This window comes from Oncorhynchus mykiss, chromosome 14, assembly GCF_013265735.2.
Source record: "Oncorhynchus mykiss isolate Arlee chromosome 14, USDA_OmykA_1.1, whole genome shotgun sequence".
NCBI lineage: Eukaryota > Metazoa > Chordata > Actinopteri > Salmoniformes > Salmonidae > Oncorhynchus > Oncorhynchus mykiss.
In genome coordinates, this window is record NC_048578.1 from 27,400,675 (window position 1) to 27,425,244 (window position 24,570).

A 24,570-nucleotide genomic window follows, 5' to 3' on the forward strand; every position below is an offset into this window, starting at 1 on the left:
ATACTATAAGAAATGTCACTTATTATTACTTTAATGTCACTTATTATTACTAGTCATGTTAGGTTATTACTAAATAATGTTATTACTAGTCATGTTAGGTTATTACTAAATAATGCTGTTATTGCTAGGTAATGCCATTACTAAGTAATGCTATGTTACTACTACTAATGATATTACAAAGTAATGTTATTACTAGTCATATTAGGTTATTACTCAGTAATGTTAATAATAAGTAATGCTATGTTATTACTAAGTAATGCTATGTTATTACTAAGTAATGCTATGTTATTACTAAGTAATGCTATGTTATTACTAAGTAATGCTATGTTATTACAAGTAATGTTATTACTAAGAAATGTTATTACTAGTCATGTTATGTTATTACTAAGTAATGTTATTACTAAGTAATGTTATTACTAAGTAATGCTATGTTATTACTAAGTAGTTTTGTTATTACTAAGTAATGTTATTACTAAGTAATGTTATTACTAAGTAATGTTATTACTAAGTAATGCTATGTTATTACTAAGTAATGCTATGTTATTACTAAGTAATGCTATGTTATTACTAAGTAATGCTATGTTATTACTAAGTAATGTTATTACTAAGTAATGTTATTACTAAGTAATGTTATGTTATTACTAAGTAATATTATTACTACATGTGATTCTGTTATTTTTAAGTAATGTTATTACTACAAGTTAAAGCTGGAATCCTTAAATGGTGAAACAGCCACGTCCGTTTGCGATATTAAAACAAATAATTGACTGTAAACAACCAACACAGCTTTTTGCCCTCTGACATCATTGCATGTGCAACAGAAGAGCACAATAAGTACTGCGATTTATTTAACAATGCTGCATGACACTCCTCCACTCAGCAACAACAACTACAACAGCGGTGGTGGGGGCGGCCAATGGCGTTGTTTCCCCTACTGCAGATTCCATCTTTAAGTTATGTTATTTCTGTAATGTTATGTTAATATTAGCTAGGTTACTATATGATCACCTGCATTGACGATCCCATCAATCTCCAGTTTGGTGATGTCACCGCTGAACAGCGAGATCTTCTTGTCCAGAGCTTCGTTCCTCTTGAATTTGGTCGCCTTGACTGAATCACCTTGGAGACAGATGAACACCTGCTTCTGTCAACACTGTTAATAAGAACACTGTAATATCAACATGCGTTTACCGTTTATGTTGTCTCTCAAGAATATCTATAGTGGACGCTCAGCGATGCTGCTTTCCAGTGTCTCACAGCTGTAGTCCTGGGGCCTAATCACCTAGCATTAACTAAATGACAGTGTGTAGTGCTGGGCTGGACCAAACACATGTAAACCTGTGTTGTAGGACCCCAGAACGGGAGTTGAGAAACAACAATGGTTTAGAGTAAATGGAATGGCATGGAAACCATGCGTTTGATACCATTCCACTGACGCCGCTCCAGCCATTACCACGAACCCATTCTCCCCAATTAAGGTGCCACCAACCTCTGTCCACTGTGAGTGACTTGGCGGTCCACACAGGCACCTCCTCCAGGGACCGGTAGGTAGTTCTGTAGTGCTTCCTTCTCTCCTCCTGACTCATATGGAGCAAGGCAGCTAAGGAAGAGGAGAGGGACAGAGAGTTGATGATTATGATCATTCCACTAATCAATGTGGGTAATGTAGGGACAACATAGTGAAAAGCTGTAATGCACTAATGGCTTGGTTGTAACCTAGTACCACATAAGGCCACCATGAGCCACTTCAAACTTTGAGTTGGCACCTACTTTTTTTCTATTGAAATTTAGGCCACACAGCTTTGACAACTTTACTTTTCACAAGCAACAGGTCCTGTTGAGCAACCAAATTCTCAACATGAGCACCTATAGATTCCCACCCAAACTGTGTCTGTCTGCAGACTTACCCTTCACCTCGTTCCAGTCACCTTTGGCTGAGTCAAGGTTTAGCCGCTCCAATCCCGTTGCCATGGCGAGATGGGCACTAAAGTGCAGGGACACGACCGCGGTGGTCACCCCAAGCGCGGCGAGGGCGATCCGATACAACGAACCGTACTTTCCCCCGGAGGGCGAGGCCTTGTTTTGCCCCTGAAACGACTCAAACGACTTCGCGGCAGCTGTAGTTGTTGAAAACTTCTCCACGCGGTTTGCAAAATGAATACCCCCTGGGTTCAGAATGGCCTTGCACTTTGCAGGGCTGGAGTTCGCCGAACTCTGCCCACTTCGCACCAGCGAATAAACCTGACGATTTGCAACACCAAAAATGTTTCTAAATTTGGAGCACACACCGATATCACTAGTATGAAAGTCACCCCTACGACAGCGGGAAAATGGACCTATGGCTCTGATACGCGAAGAGAGAGTTGACATTTGAAATGCCATGCTGCGAGTGTGATCCTGAAGTCAATCCGACACAGAACTACTAACGTTACGTCGGTGTCAGGTGTTTTTCGGTTCGGTAGTTAAGTTTCGTTTTCGTTATTTAAAGCGCCTTTATCCAGTTTGAATTTTGGGGAAGAAATACTTGGCCATTTTGTTGTAAACAATGACGCATGGATTGTACCAAATGGGAGGGGAGCTATATGACCTATATAGAGTATGACCATAAGGAAAGTATGTATTGTTGTGTTGCTATAAAATACCTTTCAAGTTGAGTATAAACAAATTAATTATTCAACGAATTAACCATCACCGTTCACTCGAATTGTCAAGGCTGTGTGTGGATATAACGTATGGTAGGAGTTCAGTGTTTTATTTAATTTATTTTGTGAATTTTTCTCGCCATTTTCGTGATATCTAATTGGCAATTACAATTTAGTTTAATGGCTGCAACTCCCCAACGGGCTCGGGAGAGGTGAAGGTCCTCCGAAACACGATCCGCCAAGACGCGCTGCTTTTACACACTGCTCGCTTAGCCCGGAAGCCAGTCGCCCAACGTGTCAGGAGCTCTGTGCTGAGCTGATCGAGTTTACTGTTTCTCTGTCTGTCATTCACCGCCCTCTACTGGCCAACAGCTAGAATTACATCTTACTCTGTAACTTAATTTGTAGCCTAATTACATCTAGTGTATTTGTATTTATTATGGATACCCATTAGCTCCTGCCAAAGCAGCATATACTCTTCCTGGGGACCAGGAAAAAATTAAGGCAGTTTATGCAATTTTAAAAACATCACAATACATTCAGATTTCACAACACACTGTGTGCCCTCAGGCCCCTACTCCACCGCTACCGCATATCTACAGTACTAAATCTGTGTAGTGCTTATGTTATCATTTGTGTGTATGCATGTATCTGTGCCTATGTTTGTGTTGCTTCACAGTCCCCGCTGTTCCATAAGGTGTTTTTTTAAATCTGTTTTTTAAATCTATTATTTTTACTGCTTGCATCTGTTACTTGATGTGGAATAGAGTTCCATGTAGTTATGGCTCTATGTAGTACTGTTAGTCTGTCTATAGTCTGTTCTGGACTTGGGGACTGAGAAGAGACCTCTTGTGGCATGTCTTGTGGGGTATGCATGGGCGTCTGAGCTGTGCCAGTAGTTTAGACAGACAGCTCGGCGCATTCAACAAGTCAATACCTCTCAAAAATACAAGTAGTGATGATGTCAATCTTTCCTCCACTTTGAGCCAGGAGAGATTGACATATATTTTATTTATATTAGCTCTCTGTGTACATCCAAGGGCCAGACGTCTTGCCCTGTTCTGAGCCAATTTCAATTTTCCTTAGTCCTTTTTTAGTGCGACAAAACTAGGGCCTGTTGGACCTGCCTTGTTGATAGTGTTGTTAAGAAGGCAGAGCATCGCTTTATTATGGACAGACTTCTCCCCATCTTAGCTACTGCCAGGGTTGCACATTTTGGGGAATATTCAGAGGTGGAAACTTTCTGTGGGAATATATGGGAATTAATGGAAATATATGCAAATTAATATTAACACCATTTAAATGTAGAAGTTTTTTGCATTAGATATATTTACCATATCATATGGAGACAGAAACATAAACCTTTACCTTATCATAAGTAGACATAATTGCAAATTATTAAATCCTTCCAATCCATTTTTTTTTAACTATTTAGTTACGAATTTAACTTTAATTAAATGAGTTGAATCTTCACATGGGATGATTTCACTGAACAACAAAAGAAAAGCAATATTGAATGATCCCCAATGATCCATCGCATCTCCCAAAAACGTTTGCAACATACATCTGTAAAATAATAGTCTAGCAACTAAAGCTTTGGTTGTCTTCTTCTCAGGCTTCCATGTTTTCTCCCTGGACCTCCTCAATGTCCACCTCATGAACATCAGACTGAGGCCTCATCTTCACTGTCACTTTCCACCTTGTTGAGGATGTCTCATTGTCAGGCTCAAAAAGCCACAAATTTGCCCGGATGGCCACCAATTGTTCAACCCTTGTATTTGTCAGCCTGTTGCGTCCTTTGGTGTGTTTGTTCCCAAACAAGGACCAGTTGCGCTCTGAGGCGGCTGATGTTGGTGGGATTTGGAGGATGATGGAGGCAACAGGGGAAAGAGCCTCAGATCCACAAAGTCCCTTCCACCAGGTGGCTGATGAGATATGTTGGCACGACTGCCATATTGCATTTCCATCCCAAAGCCCTTGCTTGGAAGTGTACTTCGCCAGACTGCCAAGAACCTTGCCCTCATCCAGGCCAAGGTGGCGAGACACGGTAGTGATGACACCATAAGCCTTGTTAATCTCAACAATGAAGTGGGCAGGGCACTACTGATTTCTTCTCTTACATCTGCAAGCAGAGTCTGAACATCAGACAGGTTGGCAATGTCTCCCTCAATCTATGCAATGGATAGCTTTTTACTATGATTATTTAAATAATTGATCTTTGTTTCATAGTATAGTTTATTTGTATTTAGTTCTGTCACATTATTTCTTCATTTGCAGTATGTTTGCCAATCAGTTGTGCTGCCAGACTTATTTGCCATACCTTTCTCCTCATCCCTCTCAACCATACAATTGTTCAATTCCTCATCAATCCAAGGGGATTTAACAGTTTTTACAGTCATTTTCTTAATGGGTGTGTGCTTATTAGTAACTGGAATAAGCAATTTCATAAATGTGTCAAGTGCAGCTTCTGGTTGCTCGTCATTACACACCACAGACCAGCAAGTATCATTTACATCATCAACATATGAATCACTACAAAACTTCTTGTATGACCTCTTCTACTCTATATTAGGCCCAGCCTTTGTAACTTTGGTTTTCCTAGAGATGGCTACTATATTGTGATCACTACATCCTATGGATCTGGATACGGCTTTAAACCACATTTCTGCAGCATTAGTAAAGATGTGATCAATACATGTGGATGATTTCATTCCTGTGCTGCTTGCCCTGGTAGGTTGACTGATAACCTGAACCATGTTGCAGGCACTGGTTACAGTTTGAAGCTTTTTCTTAAGTGGGCAGCTTGATGATATCCAGTCAATATTTAAATCACCCAGAAAATATACTTCTCTGTTGATATCACATACATTATCAAGCATTTCACACATATTATCCAGATACTGATTGTTAGCACTTGCTGGTCTATAGCAGCTTCCCACAAAAATGGGCTTTAGGTGAGGCAGATGAACCTGTAGCCATATTACTTCAACAGTATTTAACATGAAATCCTCTCTAAGCTTTACAGGAATGTGGTTCTGAATATAGATCGCAACACTGCCCCCATTGGCATTTCTGTCTTTTCGGTAGACGTTATAACCATGTGTTACTAGTGTAACCGATGTGAAATGGCTAGCTAGTTAGCGGGGTGCGCGCTAATAGCGTTTCAATCGGTGACGTCACTCGCTCTGATACCTGAAGTAGTTGTTCACCTTGCTCTGCAAGGGCCGCAGCTTTTGTGGAGCGATGGGTAACGATGCTTCTTGGGTGTCAGTTGTCTATGTGTGTAGAGGGTCCCTGGTTCGAGCCCGGGTAGGGGACAGACTAAAGTTAAACTGTTACACTACCACTGTATCATCAAAGGTATTATCCAAGTGAATTTCAGAGATAGTCAGAATAGGAATGTCATCTGTTACAAGACTTCATGGACCTTGTTTCTTAGGCTACATATGTTAATATGTGCTATTTTTAGCACTTTTCTGGGTTGCTTGATTGTTTTTAATGCTTTACTGGGAAGCTTATCAGAAGTAGACTTACTCGTGTTATTTATATTGGAGCTGATAGTACAGGGTGAGCTGCACAAAGTGATCGTCCTACTAACACCATAGTGCCCTCCAAGCCCTCCAAGCTCGTCATCAAGCTCGAAACCCTGGGTCTCGACCCCGCCCTGTGCAACTGGGTACTGGACTTCATGACGGGCCGCCCCCAGGTGGTGAGGGTAGGCAACAACATTTCCACCCCGCTGATCCTCAACACTGGGGCCCCACAAGGGTGCGTTCTGAGCCCTCTCCTGTACTCCCTGTTCACCCACGACTGCATGGCCACGCACGCCTCCAACTCAATCATCAAGTTTGCGGACGACACAACAGTGGTAGGCTTGATTACCAACAACGGCGAGACGGCCTACAGGGAGGAGGTGAGGGCCCTCGGAGTGTGGTGTCAGGAAAATAACCTCACACTCAACGTCAACAAAACTAAGGAGATGATTGTGGACTTCAGGAAACAGCAGAGGGAACACCCCCCTATCCACATCGATGGAACAGTAGTGGAGAGGGTAGTAAGTTTTAAGTTCCTCGGCGTACACATCACAGACAAACTGAATTGGTCCACCCACACAGACAGCATCGTGAAGAAGGCGCAGCAGCGCCTCTTCAACCTCAGGAGGCTGAAGAAATTCGTCTTGTCACCTAAAGCACTCACAAACTTCTACAGATGCACAATCGAGAGCATCCTGTCGGGCTGTATCACCGCCTGGTACGGCAACTGCTCCGCCCACAACCGTAAGGCTCTCCAGAGGGTAGTGAGATCTGCACAACGCATCACCGGGGGCAAACTACCTGCCCTCCAGGACACCTACACCACCCGATGTCACAGGAAGGCCATAAAGATCATCAAGGACAACAACCACCCGAGCCACTGCCTGTTCACCCCGCTATCATCCAGAAGGCGAGGTCAGTACAGGTGCATCAACGCTGGGACCGAGAGACTGAAAAACAGCTTCTATCTCAAGGCCATCAGACTGTTAAACAGCCACCACTAACATTGAGTGGCTGCTGCCAACACACTGACTCAACTCCAGCCACTTTAATAATGGAAATTGATGGGAAATGATGTAAAATATATCACTAGCCACTTTAAACAATGCTACCTAATATAATGTTACATACCCTACATTATTCATCTCATATGTATATGTATATACTGTACTCTATATCATCTACTGCATCTTTATGTAATACATGTAACACTAGCCACTTTAACTATGCCACTTTGTTTACATACTCATCTCATATGTATATACTGCACTCAATACCATCTACTGTATCTTGCCTATGCCGCTCTGTACCATCACTTATTCATATATCTTTATGTACATATTCTTTATCCCTTTACACTTGTGTCTATAAGGTAGTAGTTTTGGAATTGTTAGCTAGATTACTTGTTGGTTATTACTGCATTGTCGGAACTAGAAGCACAAGCATTTCGCTACACTTGCATTAACATCTGCTAACCATGTGTATGTGACAAATAAAATTTGATTTGATTTATTGCACACTTCCTTGGTGTTAACAGTGTAACTCTGAATCATAGGTTCATGATTACTGCATACAATAGCTGTAGGATAAATGGAAGTATTTGGTGCAATTAGGGATACATAAATTAAATTACTGATATTGTGTTTGCCACTAGGATCATGTACATTTAATGCAGCATTATGACGACTCATTGTCACAATGGTAGGGATTAACTGATGATCATTGGATCATTGACCAGTCATTGTTTCAATGCAGCCTTGAAATGCGTGGACAGAGTCCAGAAGTCAAGTTGATTTGGATGGACTCCGTCATTCTTCTGTTTCCAGAAGGTGTCAAAGTTAACTATAAAAGTAACCAGCAGAGCCACAGTAGTCTTTTATGGGTTGCTGCTGCGACTCTCTGTTTATCACTTTAACTATACATTCATGTACATACTACCTCAATTGGGGGCGACCAACCAGTGCTCCCGCACATTGGCTAACCGGGCTATCTGGATTGTGTCCTGCTACCCACCACCCACCAACCCCTCTTTTACGCTACTGCTACTCTCTGTTCATCATATACAGTGCCTTGCGAAAGTATTCGGCCCCCTTGAACTTTGCGACCTTTTGCCACATTTCAGGCTTCAAACATAAAGATAATAAACTGTATTTTTTTGTGAAGAATCAACAACAAGTGGGACACAATCATGAAGTGGAACGACATTTATTGGATATTTCAAACTTTTTTAACAAATCAAAAACTGAAAAATTGTGCGTGCAAAATTATTCAGCCCCCTTAAGTTAATACTTTGTAGCGCCACCTTTTGCTGCGATTACAGCTGTAAGTCGCTTGGGGTATGTCTCTATCAGTTTTGCACATCGAGAGACTGACATTTTTTCCCATTCCTCCTTGCAAAACAGCTCAAGCTCAGTGAGGTTGGATGGAGAGCATTTGTGAACAGCAGTTTTCAGTTCTTTCCACAGATTCTCGATTGGATTCAGGTCTGGACTTTGACTTGGCCATTCTAACACCTGGATATGTTTATTTTTTAACCATTCCATTGTAGATGTTGCTTTATGTTTTGGATCATTGTCTTGTTGGAAGACAAATCTCCGTCCCAGTCTCAGGTCTTTTGCAGACTCCATCAGGTTTTCTTCCAGAATGGTCCTGTATTTGGCTCCATCCATCTTCCCATCAATTTTAACCATCTTCCCTGTCCCTGCTGAAGAAAAGCAGGCCCAAATCATGATGCTGCCACCACTATGTTTGACAGTGGGGATGGTGTGTTCAGGGGAAGATGGTTAAACGTTTTGCATTGTTGCCAAAAAGTTCAATTTTGGTTTCATCTGACCAGAGCACCTTCTTCCACATGTTTGGTGTGTCTCCCAGGTGGCTTGTGGCAAACTTTAAACGACACTTTTTATGGATATCTTTAAGAAATGGCTTTCTTCTTGCCACTCTTCCATAAAGGCCAGATTTGTGCAATATACGACTGATTGTTGTCCTATGGACAGAGTCTCCCACCTCAGCTGTAGATCTCTGCAGTTCATCTAGAGTGATCATGGGCCTCTTGGCTGCATCTCTGATCAGTCTTCTCCTTGTATGAGCTGAAAGTTTAGAGGGACGGCCAGGTCTTGGTAGATTTGCAGTGGTCTGATACTCCTTCCATTTCAATATTATCGCTTGCACAGTGCTCCTTGGGATGTTTAAAGCTTGGGAAATCTTTTTGTATCCAAATCCGGCTTTAAACTTCTTCACAACAGTATCTCGGACCTGCCTGGTGTGTTCCTTGTTCTTCATGATGCTCTCTGCGCTTTTAACGGACCTCTGAGACTATCACAGTGCAGGTGCATTTATACGGAGACTTGATTACACACAGGTGGATTGTATTTATCATCATTAGTCATTTAAGTCAACATTGGATCATTCAGAGATCCTCACTGAACTCCTGGAGAGAGTTTGCTGCACTGAAAATAAAGGGGCTGAATAATTTTGCACGCCCAATTTTTCAGTTTTTGATTTGTTAAAAAAGTTTGAAATATCCAATAAATGTCGTTCCACTTCATGATTGTGTCCCACTTGTTGTTGATTCTTCACAAAAAAATACAGTTTTATATCTTTATGTTTGAAGCCTGAAATGTGGCAAAAGGTCGCAAAGTTCAAGGGGTCGAATACTTTCGCAAGGCACTGTATGCATAGTCACTTTAACCATACCTACCTACATGTGCATACTACCGCAATCAGCCTGACTAACCGATATCTGTATGTAGCCTCGCTACTTTTATAGCCTCGCTACTGAATATAGCCTGTCTTTTTACTGTTGTTTTATTTCTTTACTTACCTATTGTTCACCTAACAACTTTTTTGCACTATTGGTTAGAACCTGTAAGTAAGCATTTCACTGTAAGGTCTACTACACCTGTTGTATTCGGCACACATGACAAATAAACTTTGATTTGATTTTAGCCTGATGTGTAATGCCAGTAGTCTGCTGAATGTTTCACACCCGCGGCCCAACGATGGTACTGGACCTGAAATGATTGGCTGTTTTTTGGAGTCTTTTAATGCTAAAATCAGTTATTTCAAATCCATTTTCAAGTGTTCCGAGCTAGCCCTCCTGAAAAGAAAAACAATACAAGTGTTCCGAGCTAGCCCTCCTGAAAAGAAAAACAATACAAGTGTTCCGAGCTAGCCCTCCTGAAAAGAAAAACATGACAAGTGTTCCGAGCTAGCCCTCCTGAAAAGAAAAACAATACAAGTGTTCCGAGCTAACCCTCCTGAAAAGAAAAACATGACAAGTGTTCCGAGCTAGCCCTCCTGAAAAGAAAAACATGACAAGTGTTCCGAGCTAGCCCTCCTGAAAAGAAAAACAATACAAGTGTTCCGAGCTAACCCTCCTGAAAAGAAAAACATGACAAGTGTTCCGAGCTAGCCCTCCTGAAAAGAAAAACAATACAAGTGTTCCGAGCTAGCCCTCCTGAAAAGAAAAACATGACAAGTGTTCCGAGCTAGCCCTCCTGAAAAGAAAAACAATACAAGTGTTGCTTAGAACACATCTCCTCTTTGCTCATCTGCCATGTTGTGTTGCTACCATGTTGTGTTGTTGTCATGTGTTGTTGCCTTGCTATGTTGTTGTCTTAGGTCTCTCTTTATGTAGTGTTGTGGTGTCTCTCTTGTCGTTCGTGATGTGTGTTTTGTTCTATTTATTATTTTTTTCAATCCCAGCCTCCGTCCCCGCAGGAGGCCTTTTGCCTTTTGGTAGGCCGTCATTGTAAATAAGGATGTGTTCTTAACTGACTTGCCTAGTTTAATAAAGTTGTTTTTTTTTATTGAAAAAATCCTCTTTCCTCAACTCCTCTTGTACACACTATTTATTTTCAGGTCAGCGACCACAGAGGAAATATGAGGAGAGAAGAGGACATTTAGAACTGTTAGGGCATATCCTTCAAAAGCTAATGCAAGACTATGTCAACCAAGTGTCAAAGGTTACATAGAAGTGCCCCTTACTCCTGTGTGTGTGTGTGTGTGTGTGTTAATAATTTGACCAACTGGAGACATTTTGTTAGTCCCCACAAGGTCAAATGCTATTTCTAGGTGGTTTAGGATTAAGGTTAGAATTATGTTACGGGTTAGGAGCTAGGGTTAGTTTTAGGGTTAGGAGCTAGGGTTAGTTTTAGGGTTAGGAGCTAGGGTTAGGGTAATAGTACGGGTTAGGGTTAGAAAATAGGATTTTGAATGGGACTGAATTGTGTGTCCCCACAAGGTTAGCTGTACAAGACTGTGTGTGTGTGTGTGTGTGTATGTGTGTGTGTGTGTCCATCACATGTCAATTGACACACAGCCTACTGCAGGTGGTTCCCCAACTTGCGGGGGGATTTTATTTGGCCAAGTTTTCTGAGCCCTATAAAGTTGTTTTTGTTTTTTATATTGTTCGACATTAAAAGACTGTAAAAACACCAGAAAATCAGCTCCTAGTGATTTTAATTTGGGAAATCTGTTCCAAAGTATTCCCACTCATAATAGAGCGACACTAAACCAGGTTTGAAATTACTGTGTTTTAGTCTAATATTACATCTGTTTGGGCTTCTTGCGGTCAATTTGCAGTCTACAGATTATCTGGCCCTCTGACCATCTGCCCATGAAAAAAAAACGGCCCGCGGCTGAATCTAGTTGATGAACCCTGGTCTACTGTATGGATCACATGACCCTCCCTTCCCCTACCCACCCTCCCCAGACTGCTACAGAACCCTGGTCTACTGTATGGATCACATGACCCTCCCTCCCCAGACTGCTACAGAACCCTGGTCTACTGTATGGATCACATGACCCTCCCTCCCCAGACTGCTACAGAACCCTGGTCTACTGTATGGATCCCCTACCCACCCTCCCCAGACTGCTACAGAACCAATGAGACTGACATACGGTCATTATAACTGACACACACACACACAGAGCTAAATTCAGTGTCACTGTCACTCACATTTCCGGTGGCCGGAAACTGACAAAGGAGGAACACCCTTTTCAGCACTGACATGTGCACCACATATCATACATACACCACAACTCAAGACCCAACCCAACAGAGAGAGAGGGGAAGTGGAATAGGCTGGTTTCACCAAATGAGTCCAGAAGGGTAGTTTCACAGAACAAGCAGAAGAAGGGTAGTGGGTCTTTTTTTAAAGAAGCTGCCAGAGTCCCCTGCATTTTGGACGGTAGAGAAGGTAAGATGCACAAGAGTGTGTAGCAAATGTGAGACGGACTGTGTTGTTTGTGTGAGAGTGTTTCGCCCGGGGTCTCAGAGAGAGATAGAGAGATGTTTTTCTGGTCGATTGTGATGTTGGAGGATGGGACAGAGGGATGGATGTGAACAGTATATGACTGCAGTAGGCTTCTATTCTATCGATGGGCCAAAACTCTGACTCCTTTGCTGTAAGTAGAACAAGACAACTAGTCAAGTTACAGAGTGCTTAACCTTACACCATGTTGTTATTACCATACTTACATGACACACACACACACACACCAGTGGAGGCTGCGGAGGGGAGAACGGCTCATAATAATGGCTGGAACGGAGCTAATGGATTGGCATCAAACACCTGGTGTATTTGATACCATTCTACTGATTACACTCCAGCCATTACCACGAGCTTGTCCTCCCCAATTTCGGTGCCACCAACCTCCTGTGCACACACACAGTTGGACATTTGATGGGGTTGGGTTGGGTAGGATTGGGTTGGGTAGGAATGGGTTGGGTAGAGTCGGGTAGGATGGGGTTGGGTATGGTCTGAAAGCAGAAGTATGCATCCAGAATGATTGCTGAAGTTAGAAATAGGAAGTGTGTGTGTGTGTTGTCATATTGAACTTGTCAGAGAACCCGGTCATCTAGGGTGTGTGTGTGTGTTGTCATAGTGAACTTGTCAGAATAACCCGGTCATCTAGGGTGTGTGTGTGTTGTCATAGTGAACTTGTCAGAGAACCCGGTCATCTAGGGTGTGTGTGTGTTGTCATAGTGAACTTGTCAGAAGAACCCGGTCAACCAGGGTGTGTGTGTGTTGTCATAGTGAGCTTGTCAGAATAACCCGGTCATCCAGGGTGTGTGTGTGTTGTCATAGTGAACTTGTCAGAATAACCCGGTCATCTAGGGTGTGTGTGTGTTGTCATAGTGAACTTGTCAGAATAACCCGGTCATCCAGGGTGTGTGTGTGTGTGTTGTCATAGTGAACTTGTCAGAATAACCCGGTCATCCAGGGTGTGTGTGTGTTGTCATAGTGAACTTGTCAGAAGAACCCGGTCATCTAGGGTGTGTGTGTGTTGTCATAGTGAACTTGTCAGAATAACCCGGTCATCCAGGGTGTGTGTGTGTGTTGTCATAGTGAACTTGTCAGAATAACCCGGTCATCCAGGGTGTGTGTGTGTGTTGTCATAGTGAACTTGTCAGAAGAACCCGGTCATCCAGGGTGTGTGTCTGTGTGGGACGTGTGGTTGGGATTTGAAAGTGTGTTTCATGTGACATACATACACATTTTCTGTCCTCCCCTTCACACGTTCTTTCTCTCATTCTTTTTCCCAACCCAACACTTGTTTCTCCCTTACTATTCTCTCTCTCTTTCTCTCTCCTTCTATTTCTCTCTCTCTCAGTATGGCAGCGTGGGACCTGTCAGTTGCGGTGGAGGACCTGGGAGCTGATGCTCCGCCCATCACTGTCAGTGTGACCTCTGACCTACACATAGGTGGGGTCATCCTCAAACTAGTGGAGAAGTCACGTGAGTCACACACACACACACACACACACACACACACACACACACACACACACACACACACACACACACACACACACACAAACACACACACACACACACACATACACATACGTATTCAGATAGTGCACACTGTATGGTGGAGACCAGCAATCTCCCTATCCTACACAGCATTGTATAGAGGTGATATTCACTCATATGATCCACCACAAGTAGATCCCAAGGCACTGACTGTGTGGGTGATGCATGGCGGACATGTTGTGTCAGAGGGCTCACCAGTTTCCTCCCCTGTGCAGAGGTAAAGCGCGACTGGTCGGATCATGCCCTGTGGTGGGAGCAGAAGCAGCAGTGGCTCCTGCGAACGGCCTGGACCCTTGAGAAGTGTGGCATCCAGGCAGATGCCGGGCTCATCTTCATGCCCCAGCACAAGCCCCTGAGGCTGGGCCTGCCCAACGGACTGAACCTCAGGCTCCGGGTCTGCTTCTCTGGGCCTGTGTTCCGCACTGTGCTGGGCATCTGCAAGATGCTGAGTGAGTTCAGAAATCAATTACTTTATTTTCTCTTTCCAATAAGTTTTTTATTTTCACATCAACATAACAAAGGAATCCACAATCTACCATATGACCTGCTTATAGTTTTAAGTGAAAGAAAGTTTGGCACTCCACAAAACACTTTTTCACCCATCCCTCCATTCTTTCTCCTTCCTCTCTGGTTCCAGACATCCGTCGGCCAGAGGAGCTGTCCCTGCTGCGACCTGTAGAGGAGAAGAAGAGGAAGAAAGTTAGAGACTTGTCAGAGGAACTGTATGACCTCACAGAAGTGCCTCTCACCTCAGGTACACATTATGACATCATCATGTCCCCATCGACCCTCAGCTGACCAATCACAATATGAAGAGCAGAACCTGCATCGTTATGTCTGACTAATTATTAGAATAACTAAGCTTGCTTAAAGCTTATGTAACTAAGTACTTGCTATAGTAGCAGTAGTAGTAGTAGTAGTAGTAACAGTAGTAGCAGTAATATTAGTAGTAGTAGTAGTAGTAGTAACAGTAGTAGTAACAGTATTAGCAGTAATAGTAACAGTAGTAGTAACCGTATTAGCAGTAACAGTAGTAGTAGTAGTAGTAACAGTAACAGTAGTAGTAACAGTAGTAGCAGTAATAGTAACAGTAGTAGTAACCGTATTAGCAGTAACAGTAGTAGTAACAGTAGTAGTAGTAACAGTAGTAGTAGTAACAGTAGTAGTAACCATATTAGTAGTAACAGTAGTAGTAGTAACAGTAGTAGTAGTAGTAACAGTAACAGTAGTAGTAACAGTAGTAGTAGTAACAGTAGTAGTAGTAACAGTAACAGTAGTAGTAACAGTAGTAGTAACAGTAACAGTAGTAGTAACAGTAACATTAGTAGTAGTAGTAGTAGTAGTAACAGTAACAGTAGTAGTAACAGTAGTAGTAGTAACAGTATTAGCAGTAACAGTAGTAGTAGTAGTAGTAGTAGTAGTAGTAGTAGTAGTAGTAGTAGTAACAGTAACAGTAGTAGTAACAGTAGTAGCAGTAATAGTAACAGTAGTAGTAGTAACAGTAGTAGTAACAGTAACAGTAGTAGTAACAGTAGTAGTAGTAACAGTATTAGCACTAACAGTAGTAGTAGTAGTAGTAGTAACAATAACAGTAGTAGTAACAGTAGTAGCAGTAATAGTAACAGTAGTAGTAACCATATTAGCGGTAACAGTAGTAGTAACAGCAGTAGTAGTAGTAGTAGTAGTAACAGTAACAGTAGTAGTAACAGCAGTAGTAGTAGTAGTAGTAACAGTAACAGTAGCAGTAACAGTAGTTTTAGCAGTAGTAGTAGCAGTAGTAGTAGTAGTAACAGTAGTAGTAACAGTAGTAGTAGTAAGAGTAATAGTAGTAGTAACAGTAGTAGTAGTAACAGTAGTAGTAGTAGTAGCGGTAGTAGTAACAGTAACAGTAGTAGTAACAGTATTAGCAGTAACAGTAGTAGTAACAGTAGTAGTAGTAGTGGCGGTAGTAGTAACAGTAACAGTAGTAGTAACAGTATTAGCAGTAACAGTAGTAGTAGTAGTAGTAGTAACGGTAGTAACAGTAACATTAGCAGTAACATTAACAGTAGTAGTAACAATAGTAGTAGTAGTAGTGGTAGTAGTAACAGTAGTAGTAGTAGTAGTAGTAGTAGTAGTAGTGGTAGTAGTAACAGTAGTAGTAGTAACAGTATTAGCAGTAACAGTAGTAGTAGTAGTAGTAGTGGTAGTAGTAACAGTAGTAGTAGTAGTAGTAGTGGTAGTAGTAACAGTAGTAGTAGTAACAGTAGTAGTAGTAGTAGTAGTAGTGGTAATAGTGGTAGTAGTAACAGTAGTAGTAGTAGTAGTAGTGGTAGTAGTAACAGTAGTAGTAGTAGTAGTGGTAGCAGTAACAGTAGTAGTAGTAGTAGTAGTAGTGGTAGTAGTAACAGTAGTAGTAGTAACAGTATTAGCAGTAACAGTAGTAGTAGTAGTAGTAACAGTAACAGTAGTAGTAACAGCAGTAACAGTAGTAGTAGTAGTAGTAACAGTAACAGTAGTAGTGGTAGTGGTAGTAGTAGTAACAGTAGTAGTAACAGTATTCGCAGTAACAGTAGTGGTAGTAGTAGTAACAGTAGCAGTAACAGTATTAGCAGTAACAGTAGTAGTAACAGTAGTAGTAGCAGTAACAGTAGTACTAGTAGCAGTAGTAGTACGATCTAGATATCTTCACTATTTGACCCAATATTGGCCCTGTCCTGTTTCCCTTCCTACCCAGTGTCCCGCCCCTGCTTGTATAATGGAATGCCTGCCCATTTCGCTGACTCCCCTAAGACTGAGAAGGTGTACAAGATGCTGTCAGTCTCCCAGCCTGCTCCCCCTCCAGAGGCCATCGCTAAGCTGTACCGCCCCGCCAGTGTGGTAGACAAGGCCCACATCCACAGCAGGTAGACATATACACACACACATTTCTCTGTCTCGATCTTCACTTCACTCTGTCGTCGTCCTTCGTTCTAAGTACTTTCTCTCTCTCCTTTCTCCTATCTCAGGTGGCTGGACTCTTCTCGTTCACTGATGGAGCAGGGAGTTCAGGAGAATGACAGACTATGGCTGCGCTTCAAATACTACTGCTTCCATGACCTGGAGCCCAAGGTGGGTGGGTGGGTGGGTGTGTGTGTGTGTGTGTGTGTGTGTGTGTGTGTGTGTGTGTGTGTGTGTGTGTGTGTGTGTGTGTGTGTGTGTGTGTGTGTGTGTGTGTGTGTGTGTGTGTGTGTGTGTGTGTGTGTGTGTGTGTGTGTGTGTGTGTGTGTGTGTGTGTGTGTGTGTGTGTGTGTGTGTGTGTGTGAGTGAGTTAGTGATATACCGAATGGAAAGTGATAGTTGAATTGGAAATAGGCTCTAAAATAGAAGTGTGAACTCTACTCTGGAATCTAACCATCTGGGTTTTACTGACTCACTTCTGTGACCTCTTCTGACCTCTCTCTCTCATCTTTTTCTCACTCTTTCTTCTCTCTCCCCTTTTGTCTCTCCTTCTTTCTCTGCTGCCTCACCTCTTTCTCTCTGCCCCTTCACCTTTCTCTCTCTCTGCCCCCTCACTTTTCTCTCTCTGCCCCCTCACATTTTTCTCTCTCTGCCCCCTCACCTCTCTCTCTCTCTCTCTCTGCCCCCTCACCCCAACCCCTCCCTCAGTATGATGCGGTGCGTCTGACCCAGATGTATGAGCAGGCTCGCTGGGCCATCCTACTGGAGGACATAGACTGTACTGAGGAGGAGATGCTGCTGTTTGGAGCTATACAGGTACACAGAATGGATACTTCCTAGACATGTGCCTTCATTCTAATACCTGAACCCCATCAAGCGTTCACCAAAAGAGAGCATCAACTGTCAAAGTTGTTTTAATGTTAGTTCTAATGTGCTGTAAGTATAACTATGACTACCTCTCCCTTGTCATCTTCAACCCCCCCCCCCCCCCCCAGTACCACATCAACAAGCTGTCCCTGTCGGAGCCCCAGACGATGACCTCTAGTCCGGCCATGGATGACCTGGACTCAGCCCTACAGTGCCTGGAGGTCAAGCTGGATGGGGCGAACAGCAGCCCCCAAGACATGCTGGTCAGAACATTATGACTCTTTATTTCCCACAATATATTGTATTGTGAGTCAAAATATATGTATTTCAGTTATGTATTTGAATGATAAATAAAGTAGCGTAGCCCTTTCCTGTAGTCAAATGACCAAATCCCCTCTGGTGTTTCTAAGTCAAACGGATTGGTTATGTTTCTATCTTCTGTGATGTATATAAAGTGTAATATTGGGAGGCAAACTCAAATATCTGACATGCTTCTTTTTTTGAAGACCATAACCTTGTGTTGGAGGTGTGTACTTTAGTTTCAAAGTAGATTTGTTTAAGACCACCAATAAACTGTCGGTGTGACTCTGATTTAGCCCCCTGCAGTAAAAGGTTAAATTAAGTAGAATTCAATTATAATATATTTTTTATCGACACAGATGCCAGAATTATTTCCCATGCCTATTTGAAAAGCAGATGTCAAACAAGGATTAATTTGCATGTTGCTTTGGCTTCCACACAGGAGAACCTGACCGCCCCAGAGCTGAATGATTATTTGAAGATATTCCGGTAAGATCCGACATTTGTGTGAAAAAATGTCTGATTCCTCATTTCCCTGCACTATTTTTAGACTGGAACACACAAAATTGTACACACACAAACATGCATTATCAGCACATGCACACACCCACCCACCCACAAAGTCATTCCCACAGCATGTAAAGCAGTAATAACAGTGTACTTCTGTTTGAGGCCCAAGAGGTTGACTCTGAAGGGATACAAGCAGTACTGGTTCAAGTTTAAGGATGCCTCCATCTCCTACTATAAGAGCAAAGAGGAGAGCCTGGGAGAACCCATTCAACAGATCAACCTCAAAGGTATGAAGCAGACACTGAGGGAGAATCTCAATTACATTTCCTTGATTTCTTACATCCTCTCTCCTGGCCTCTTTCCCAAAACCCATTGGATGAGAAGGTCAGAGAAGGAATCAAGGAAATGCAATTAATGTTCTCCCTTAGATCAATTGTCTTTAGTCTCTTTCACCTACTTATACTAACAGTACAATGACCTTATACACACAGTACAATAACCTTTCATCTTTTCAGGCTGTGAGGCTGCTCCAGATGTGAATGTTGCTGGACAAAAGTTCTGCATCAAACTTCTGATCCCAGCTCCAGAGGGCATGAACGAGGTCTACCTGCGCTGTGAAAATGTGGGTTACACACACACAAACACAGACACACACACACACACAAACTGCGAGATACGTGAGTACTACATTTCTTACAATATTTGTTGAAAGTGTAGATAAGATCCACTATAAGGCCCAAGATCTTGCCCATAACTGTAGTCTCTCTCTCCCTCTCTATCTATCTATCTATCTATAGGAGGAGCAGTATTCCAGTTGGATGGCAGCGTGTCGTCTGGCCTCTAAAGGGAAGAGTCTGGCAGACAGCTCATTCCAGAGTGAGGTCCAGAGCATCCGATCCTTCCTGGCCATGCAGCAGACCAACCCCAACACACACACAGATGACAGCATGAGCATCAACACACACAGCCTGGTCTCTCCACGCTACAGCAAGAAGTACAAGGCCAAACAGGTACCAAGTAGAGCTTGGTAACTGCCAAAATAAAGGAAACACCAACATGAAGGGTCTTAATGGGGCGTTGAGCCAGAACAGCTTCAATGCACCGTGGCATAGATTCTTCAAGTGTCCGGAACTCTATTGGAGGGATGTAACACCATTCTTCCACGAGAAATTTCATAATTTAGTTTTGTGTTGATGGTGGTGGAAAACGTTGTCTCAGGCGCCGCTCCAGAATCTTCCCTAAGTGCTCAGAGAGCTGATGACTGGGACGGCCATGGCATATGGGTTACATCATTTTCATGCTCATCAAACCATCCTTTGATCACTCGTGCCCTGAGGATGGGGGTATTGTCATCCTGAATAGAAATTATTTACCATAGGTTGAAGGTGATCACTCAGAATGGCTGTGTATGTATTGGCGTTTACCTGACCTTCTAAAGGGATGAGAGGACCTAACCCATGCCAGGAAAATTACACTTCACAATAGAGCTGCCAGAACCCTCATTTACTCAAGTGTGTGCTTTATTTTGGCAGTTGTCCAACATAGTACCACACAGTTGAGTCATTTTTGAGACCATTTTATTTCCTTCTAACCCCACATGACCCTCTCTCTCTCTCTCTGGCCATGCCCAGTTGACCCCTCGTATCCTGGAGGCATATCAGAACGTGGCTCAGCTCTCCCTGACTGACGCCCTCCTCCGCTTTCTCCAGATCTGGCAGGCCCTGCCTGACTTTGGTATCTCCTTGGTGGTGGTGAGGTAAGGCAGATCTGGCAACCCAGTGTATCACACGTTTCACAGCAGGCTATTCTCGGTACCTAGAATCAAATCTTGCGTGCACTAGCTGGGCAGTTACCACAATTTACATTTATGTTAACAGTCTATCACCAAAGATTAGTGAGAGGCTAATGGCTGGCTAAGGTTAAGTTGTTGTGGTGAAGTTGAGTCTAGTGGCTGGTCTAAGGATAAGTTGTGGTGAAGTTGAGTCTAGTGGCTGGTTTAAGGATAAGTTGTGGTGAAGTTGAGTCTAGTGGCTGGTCTAAGGATAAGTTGTGGTAAAGTTGAGTCTAGTGGCTGGTCTAAGGATAAGTTGTGGTGAAGTTGAGTCTAGTGGCTGGTCTAAGGTTAAGTTGTTGTGGTGAAGTTGAGTCTAGTGGCTGGTCTAAGGATAAGTTGTGGTGAAGTTGAGTCTAGTGGCTGGTCTAAGGTTAAGTTGTTGTGGTGAAGTTGAGTCTAGTGGCTGGTCTAAGGATAAGTTGTGGTGAAGTTGAGTCTAGTGGCTGGTCTAAGGATAAGTTGTGGTAAAGTTGAGTTTAGTGGCTGGTCTAAGGATAAGTTGTGGTAAAGTTGAGTCTAGTGGCTGGTCTAAGGATAAGTTGTGGTAAAGTTGAGTCTAGTGGCTGGTCTAAGGATAAGTTGTGGTAAAGTTGAGTCTAATGGATGGTCTCTGACCCGTTCAGGTTTAAGGGCAGCAGGAAGGACGAGGTGCTGGGCATCACCCCCAACCGCCTGATCCGTATCGACCTGGGGGTGGGAGACGTGGTCAAGACCTGGCGCTACAACAACATGAGGCAGTGGAATGTCAACTGGGACATACGACAGGTGACCAGACCCGTCAATCAAACAATCAAAATGTTCACATTTTTCTGCACACAATCTCCTTTAGTAATCTGCATCACCAAATACACACTGAACTCTGTATCCCTTTTTCCTGGTCATTTAGCTTTGCTCGTCTTTTGTGTGTGCTTGTTTGTTTGTTTGTTTTACTAACCCACAGGTGGCCATAGAGTTTGATGGGAACGTGAACATAGCGTTCAGTTGTGTGACGGCTGACTGTAAGATCGTCCATGAGTTCATTGGAGGCTACATCTTCATGTCGACACGCAGCCGCGAGCAGAGTGACACACTCAACGAAGAGCTCTTCCACAAGCTGACAGGAGGCCACGAGGCTCTGTGACACCCTCACCCAGTAATATACAGCAGCTATAGCCCTAGAAGCAATCTATAAATCCATACAGCAGATACACCAGTGGACAGTTTGAGTGTTTTAGGGTGCGGCTGCAGCAGCCTTGAAGAGAAATGACAACCAGTCCACGCTGGGATCCTAGCAGACATGCAGTTGACTATTCAATAAATCAAGGAAGAGGTGACCCATGAATAGAAGTTATAGAAAATGATTAACAATGTAATGAATTGTCAATTCTGAAATCCATAATTAAATATGTTTATTGACATACATAAAAAAGTTGACCGTTTTAATTTCCCTATGAGGCATTTGGCTTGATGGTTGAATGTCCTCGAGTATGGTGGCAGTTTCCGGAAATGTTGCTAAATGCACAGGAAGCCACAGGAAGGCATGCGGGGTGTGTGTGTGTGTGTGTGTTTTCCTATCTCTGTGGAACAGTTGAGACTGTCCGTTGACAAAACCACAGCTTGTGCCTTCTGCTTCCCATCTGATAGATAGCATCCTTTTGTGTCTTCCAGTCATGTGACAGTGTTATCAGGAACACCCTTCAGTCTCTGTGCCTGTACTGTGGCCTGTATGGTAATAGAGTTGTTGTTGAGGGTGTTTTCAGACTCATAGTCTTCATTCAGTCTTCGGGTTCTGGTTCCGAACAGTATCTGTTTCCATGGAAACAGTCTAGACAGAACTGGAAATCGACAGCTGTCTGATGACAAACTCAGCCATGTCTTTTACCTCCGAAGCGCAGATAAGCCTCTTCACCTACTCCAGTGGCAGAATACTCTCTAAAACAGATTATTTATATCATTTGTAAATATTCACTTCCCTCTCTATCCATCCCATCTAACATCCTCCCCTTCGTGAGTGTGTGTCATGTGTGAGGTACATGTGGGTCTTAGTTTCAGGGCGGGGAAGTAGTTTCCCCCTCAGTATCCCCACGTGTCAGCAATACACCGTTCTCCAGCCAGAAGAACTGGATAGCCTCTGCACAAAAATCAGAAACACATAAAGAAAAATACTTATGCATTTAGACAATGACAGCACTCTGATACTTTAAGTTATCAGACAAGGCTTTGGGGACATCAGTGAATATGGCCAGGTCAGTCTCTCCTCATGCCTGGAGCAAAGGGAGGATACAGACATCAAAGGAAGCCCGTCTATGAGAGGCTCTATGGCAAGTTTCCCAGACCCAGATTAAGCATATTCCAGGACTTAAAGCACTTAAAGAAATCATTAATTGAGCATGCTTGTAAAGATAGGAGTAGGCTATTAAGCCTTCCCAGAAGGCCCTCCTTATTTGGGCAACAAATAATTTCACAGTGCTTAGGGACAGATCGGACTGGGGTGAGGGGTGGTCCAAAACACGGGAGGGTTGCCAACCTTTTCTTTTTTCTTTTGGGAGGGTAGTGTGTTTTTTTTTTGGGGGGGGGGGGGGGGGGGGGGGGGGGGGCAGGGGAGGGTTGTGTTTTTGGGGGGGACACAGGGGAGGGTTGTGTGTTTTTTTTCTGCAGCTCAGCCCAACACCCCACAGTTTACCACAATATTCACATGAAAATCTGTCACCAACTGAATGGAAACCTAGCTATAGACACCCTAAAACTCTGGCAAGTGCACCAGTCCAGTGTCACTTGATTATGCATGCACATCATGGTTCACCAGCAGCCACAAACATCTAAAGAATAAGCTACCAGCCAAACAAACTTGTAAGAATTGTACTTAAAACCACATCATACTCATCTGGAGATTCAGCATTTTTTCATCTCTATGTAATTGTTTATGTATTTATGTAAAAAAAATAAAATAGGGACGACAATGGAAATAAATCCCCAACTTTACTGTGCAATCCCGGTCATCTTAGTGGTATGTATGTTGTTTTTCCCCAGACAAAATCAATCAATCAATCCAAACTTTTTTGTGCACTCAGTGTAAATGAGGAGTAAAGATTGTAGGGGTGCATGTCATGTTTATAGTGCAGCAATATGAAATGATGGAACAGTGGGATTAAATAAGATGCTTTTATAACAGGATTTATGTGAAGTTCCATCTGATTGGCTCCATAGTGCAGAGCAAAGGACAGAGACTTGGACAGGCGGGCATCCTTGTCCTGAAAGACAACACATGCACACTTGTGATTACCCACATAAACAAAATACTACAGTATGCCATGGTATAAATACTATAGAATTCACTTTTGTGTTTTTACGGACTTTACTTTAGTAGTATTCACTAAAGTCTGCAAAAACACTACAGTGAATACTGTAGTATTTACTGTAATATACTATAGTATTAAAAGTTAACTACAGTACAAATACTGTAGTAAAAGAACTGTAGTATATGCTATAGTAATTAATGTAGTATTTTTGCAGATTTTAGAATACTTTAGTATTTACTGTAGTGTTATATGCAAACTGTACAATACTGTTGTATTTACTGTAGTGTTTTCTCTGACATTACTGTAGTACAGCGATATTGAACTCATTTTTCCACGGGGGCTGCATTCAGTCTTCAACGGGTTTGTTTATATTTCTTTGCCATCAACATTTTCTATAAATTGTCCATCGTTATTGGAATTGCCGATGCTCCCTGACTGTCTAGTGATTATTAGCGAGCTGGACAGTCGAGAAACTGTATTAATAAAGGTTCATTATCAATTTGTTTTTAGTCCTTTTTAAGTATATTGAGTTAATTGTGGTAGGCCTATAGTATTCTACAGTATACTACAGTTCACTATAGTAAGTACTATAATATTCTATAGTAAACGTAGTATTTTTGTTTATGTGCGAGTCTGTGGTGGTAACTCACACCAGCTAACTATAACACCACCACTCAATATAGACTTGCAAAACGAGAGGCTTCCAGTACTCTGCTACTTGCTAGAATATAATAAACGTCCTCAAGTTAGTCTTATGTCACGTTCACAAGGAAACTCGTACGACTTGCTAATTCTTGGAACGCGGCACGTGATTAACTACAACTAGTTAACAAGTCGGACATTTCCGAGTTTCCTAGTTCTGAT

At 42.6% G+C, this 24,570-nt stretch overlaps 2 protein-coding genes across 3 annotated transcripts in view; one reads left to right on the forward strand and one right to left on the reverse strand.

The window, feature by feature from the left end:
- The window catches only part of macrod1 (mono-ADP ribosylhydrolase 1), a 119,061-nt gene extending 116,231 nt beyond the window's left edge, over nt 1-2,830 (reverse strand). The window contains exons 1-3 of one of the 2 annotated variants that reach the window (XM_021561605.2): nt 1,908-2,830; nt 1,490-1,600; nt 1,009-1,119 (exon numbers count right to left, since the gene is read on the reverse strand). In XM_021561605.2, coding sequence (XP_021417280.2) covers nt 1,009-1,119; nt 1,490-1,600; nt 1,908-2,382 — 697 coding nt within the window. In that variant the 5' untranslated portion in view covers nt 2,383-2,830. The remainder of the gene's footprint in view (nt 1-1,008; nt 1,120-1,489; nt 1,601-1,907) is intronic. The other variant, XM_021561604.2, reaches the window with a different exon arrangement.
- Nucleotides 2,831-12,186: 9,356 nt separating this feature from the next.
- On the forward strand, nt 12,187-21,833 carry fermt3b (fermitin family member 3b). The gene is made up of 15 exons (XM_036943229.1): nt 12,187-12,378; nt 13,796-13,920; nt 14,214-14,447; nt 14,636-14,752; nt 16,715-16,883; nt 16,986-17,088; nt 17,626-17,733; nt 17,913-18,047; nt 18,527-18,573; nt 18,757-18,881; nt 19,110-19,216; nt 19,392-19,604; nt 20,226-20,350; nt 21,052-21,193; nt 21,369-21,833. The coding sequence occupies exons 2-15, from the start codon at nt 13,797-13,799 to the stop codon at nt 21,546-21,548; spliced, it is 1,929 nt and encodes a 642-aa protein (XP_036799124.1). The 5' UTR covers nt 12,187-12,378; nt 13,796; the 3' UTR covers nt 21,549-21,833.
- Nucleotides 21,834-24,570: the final 2,737 nt, after the last annotated feature.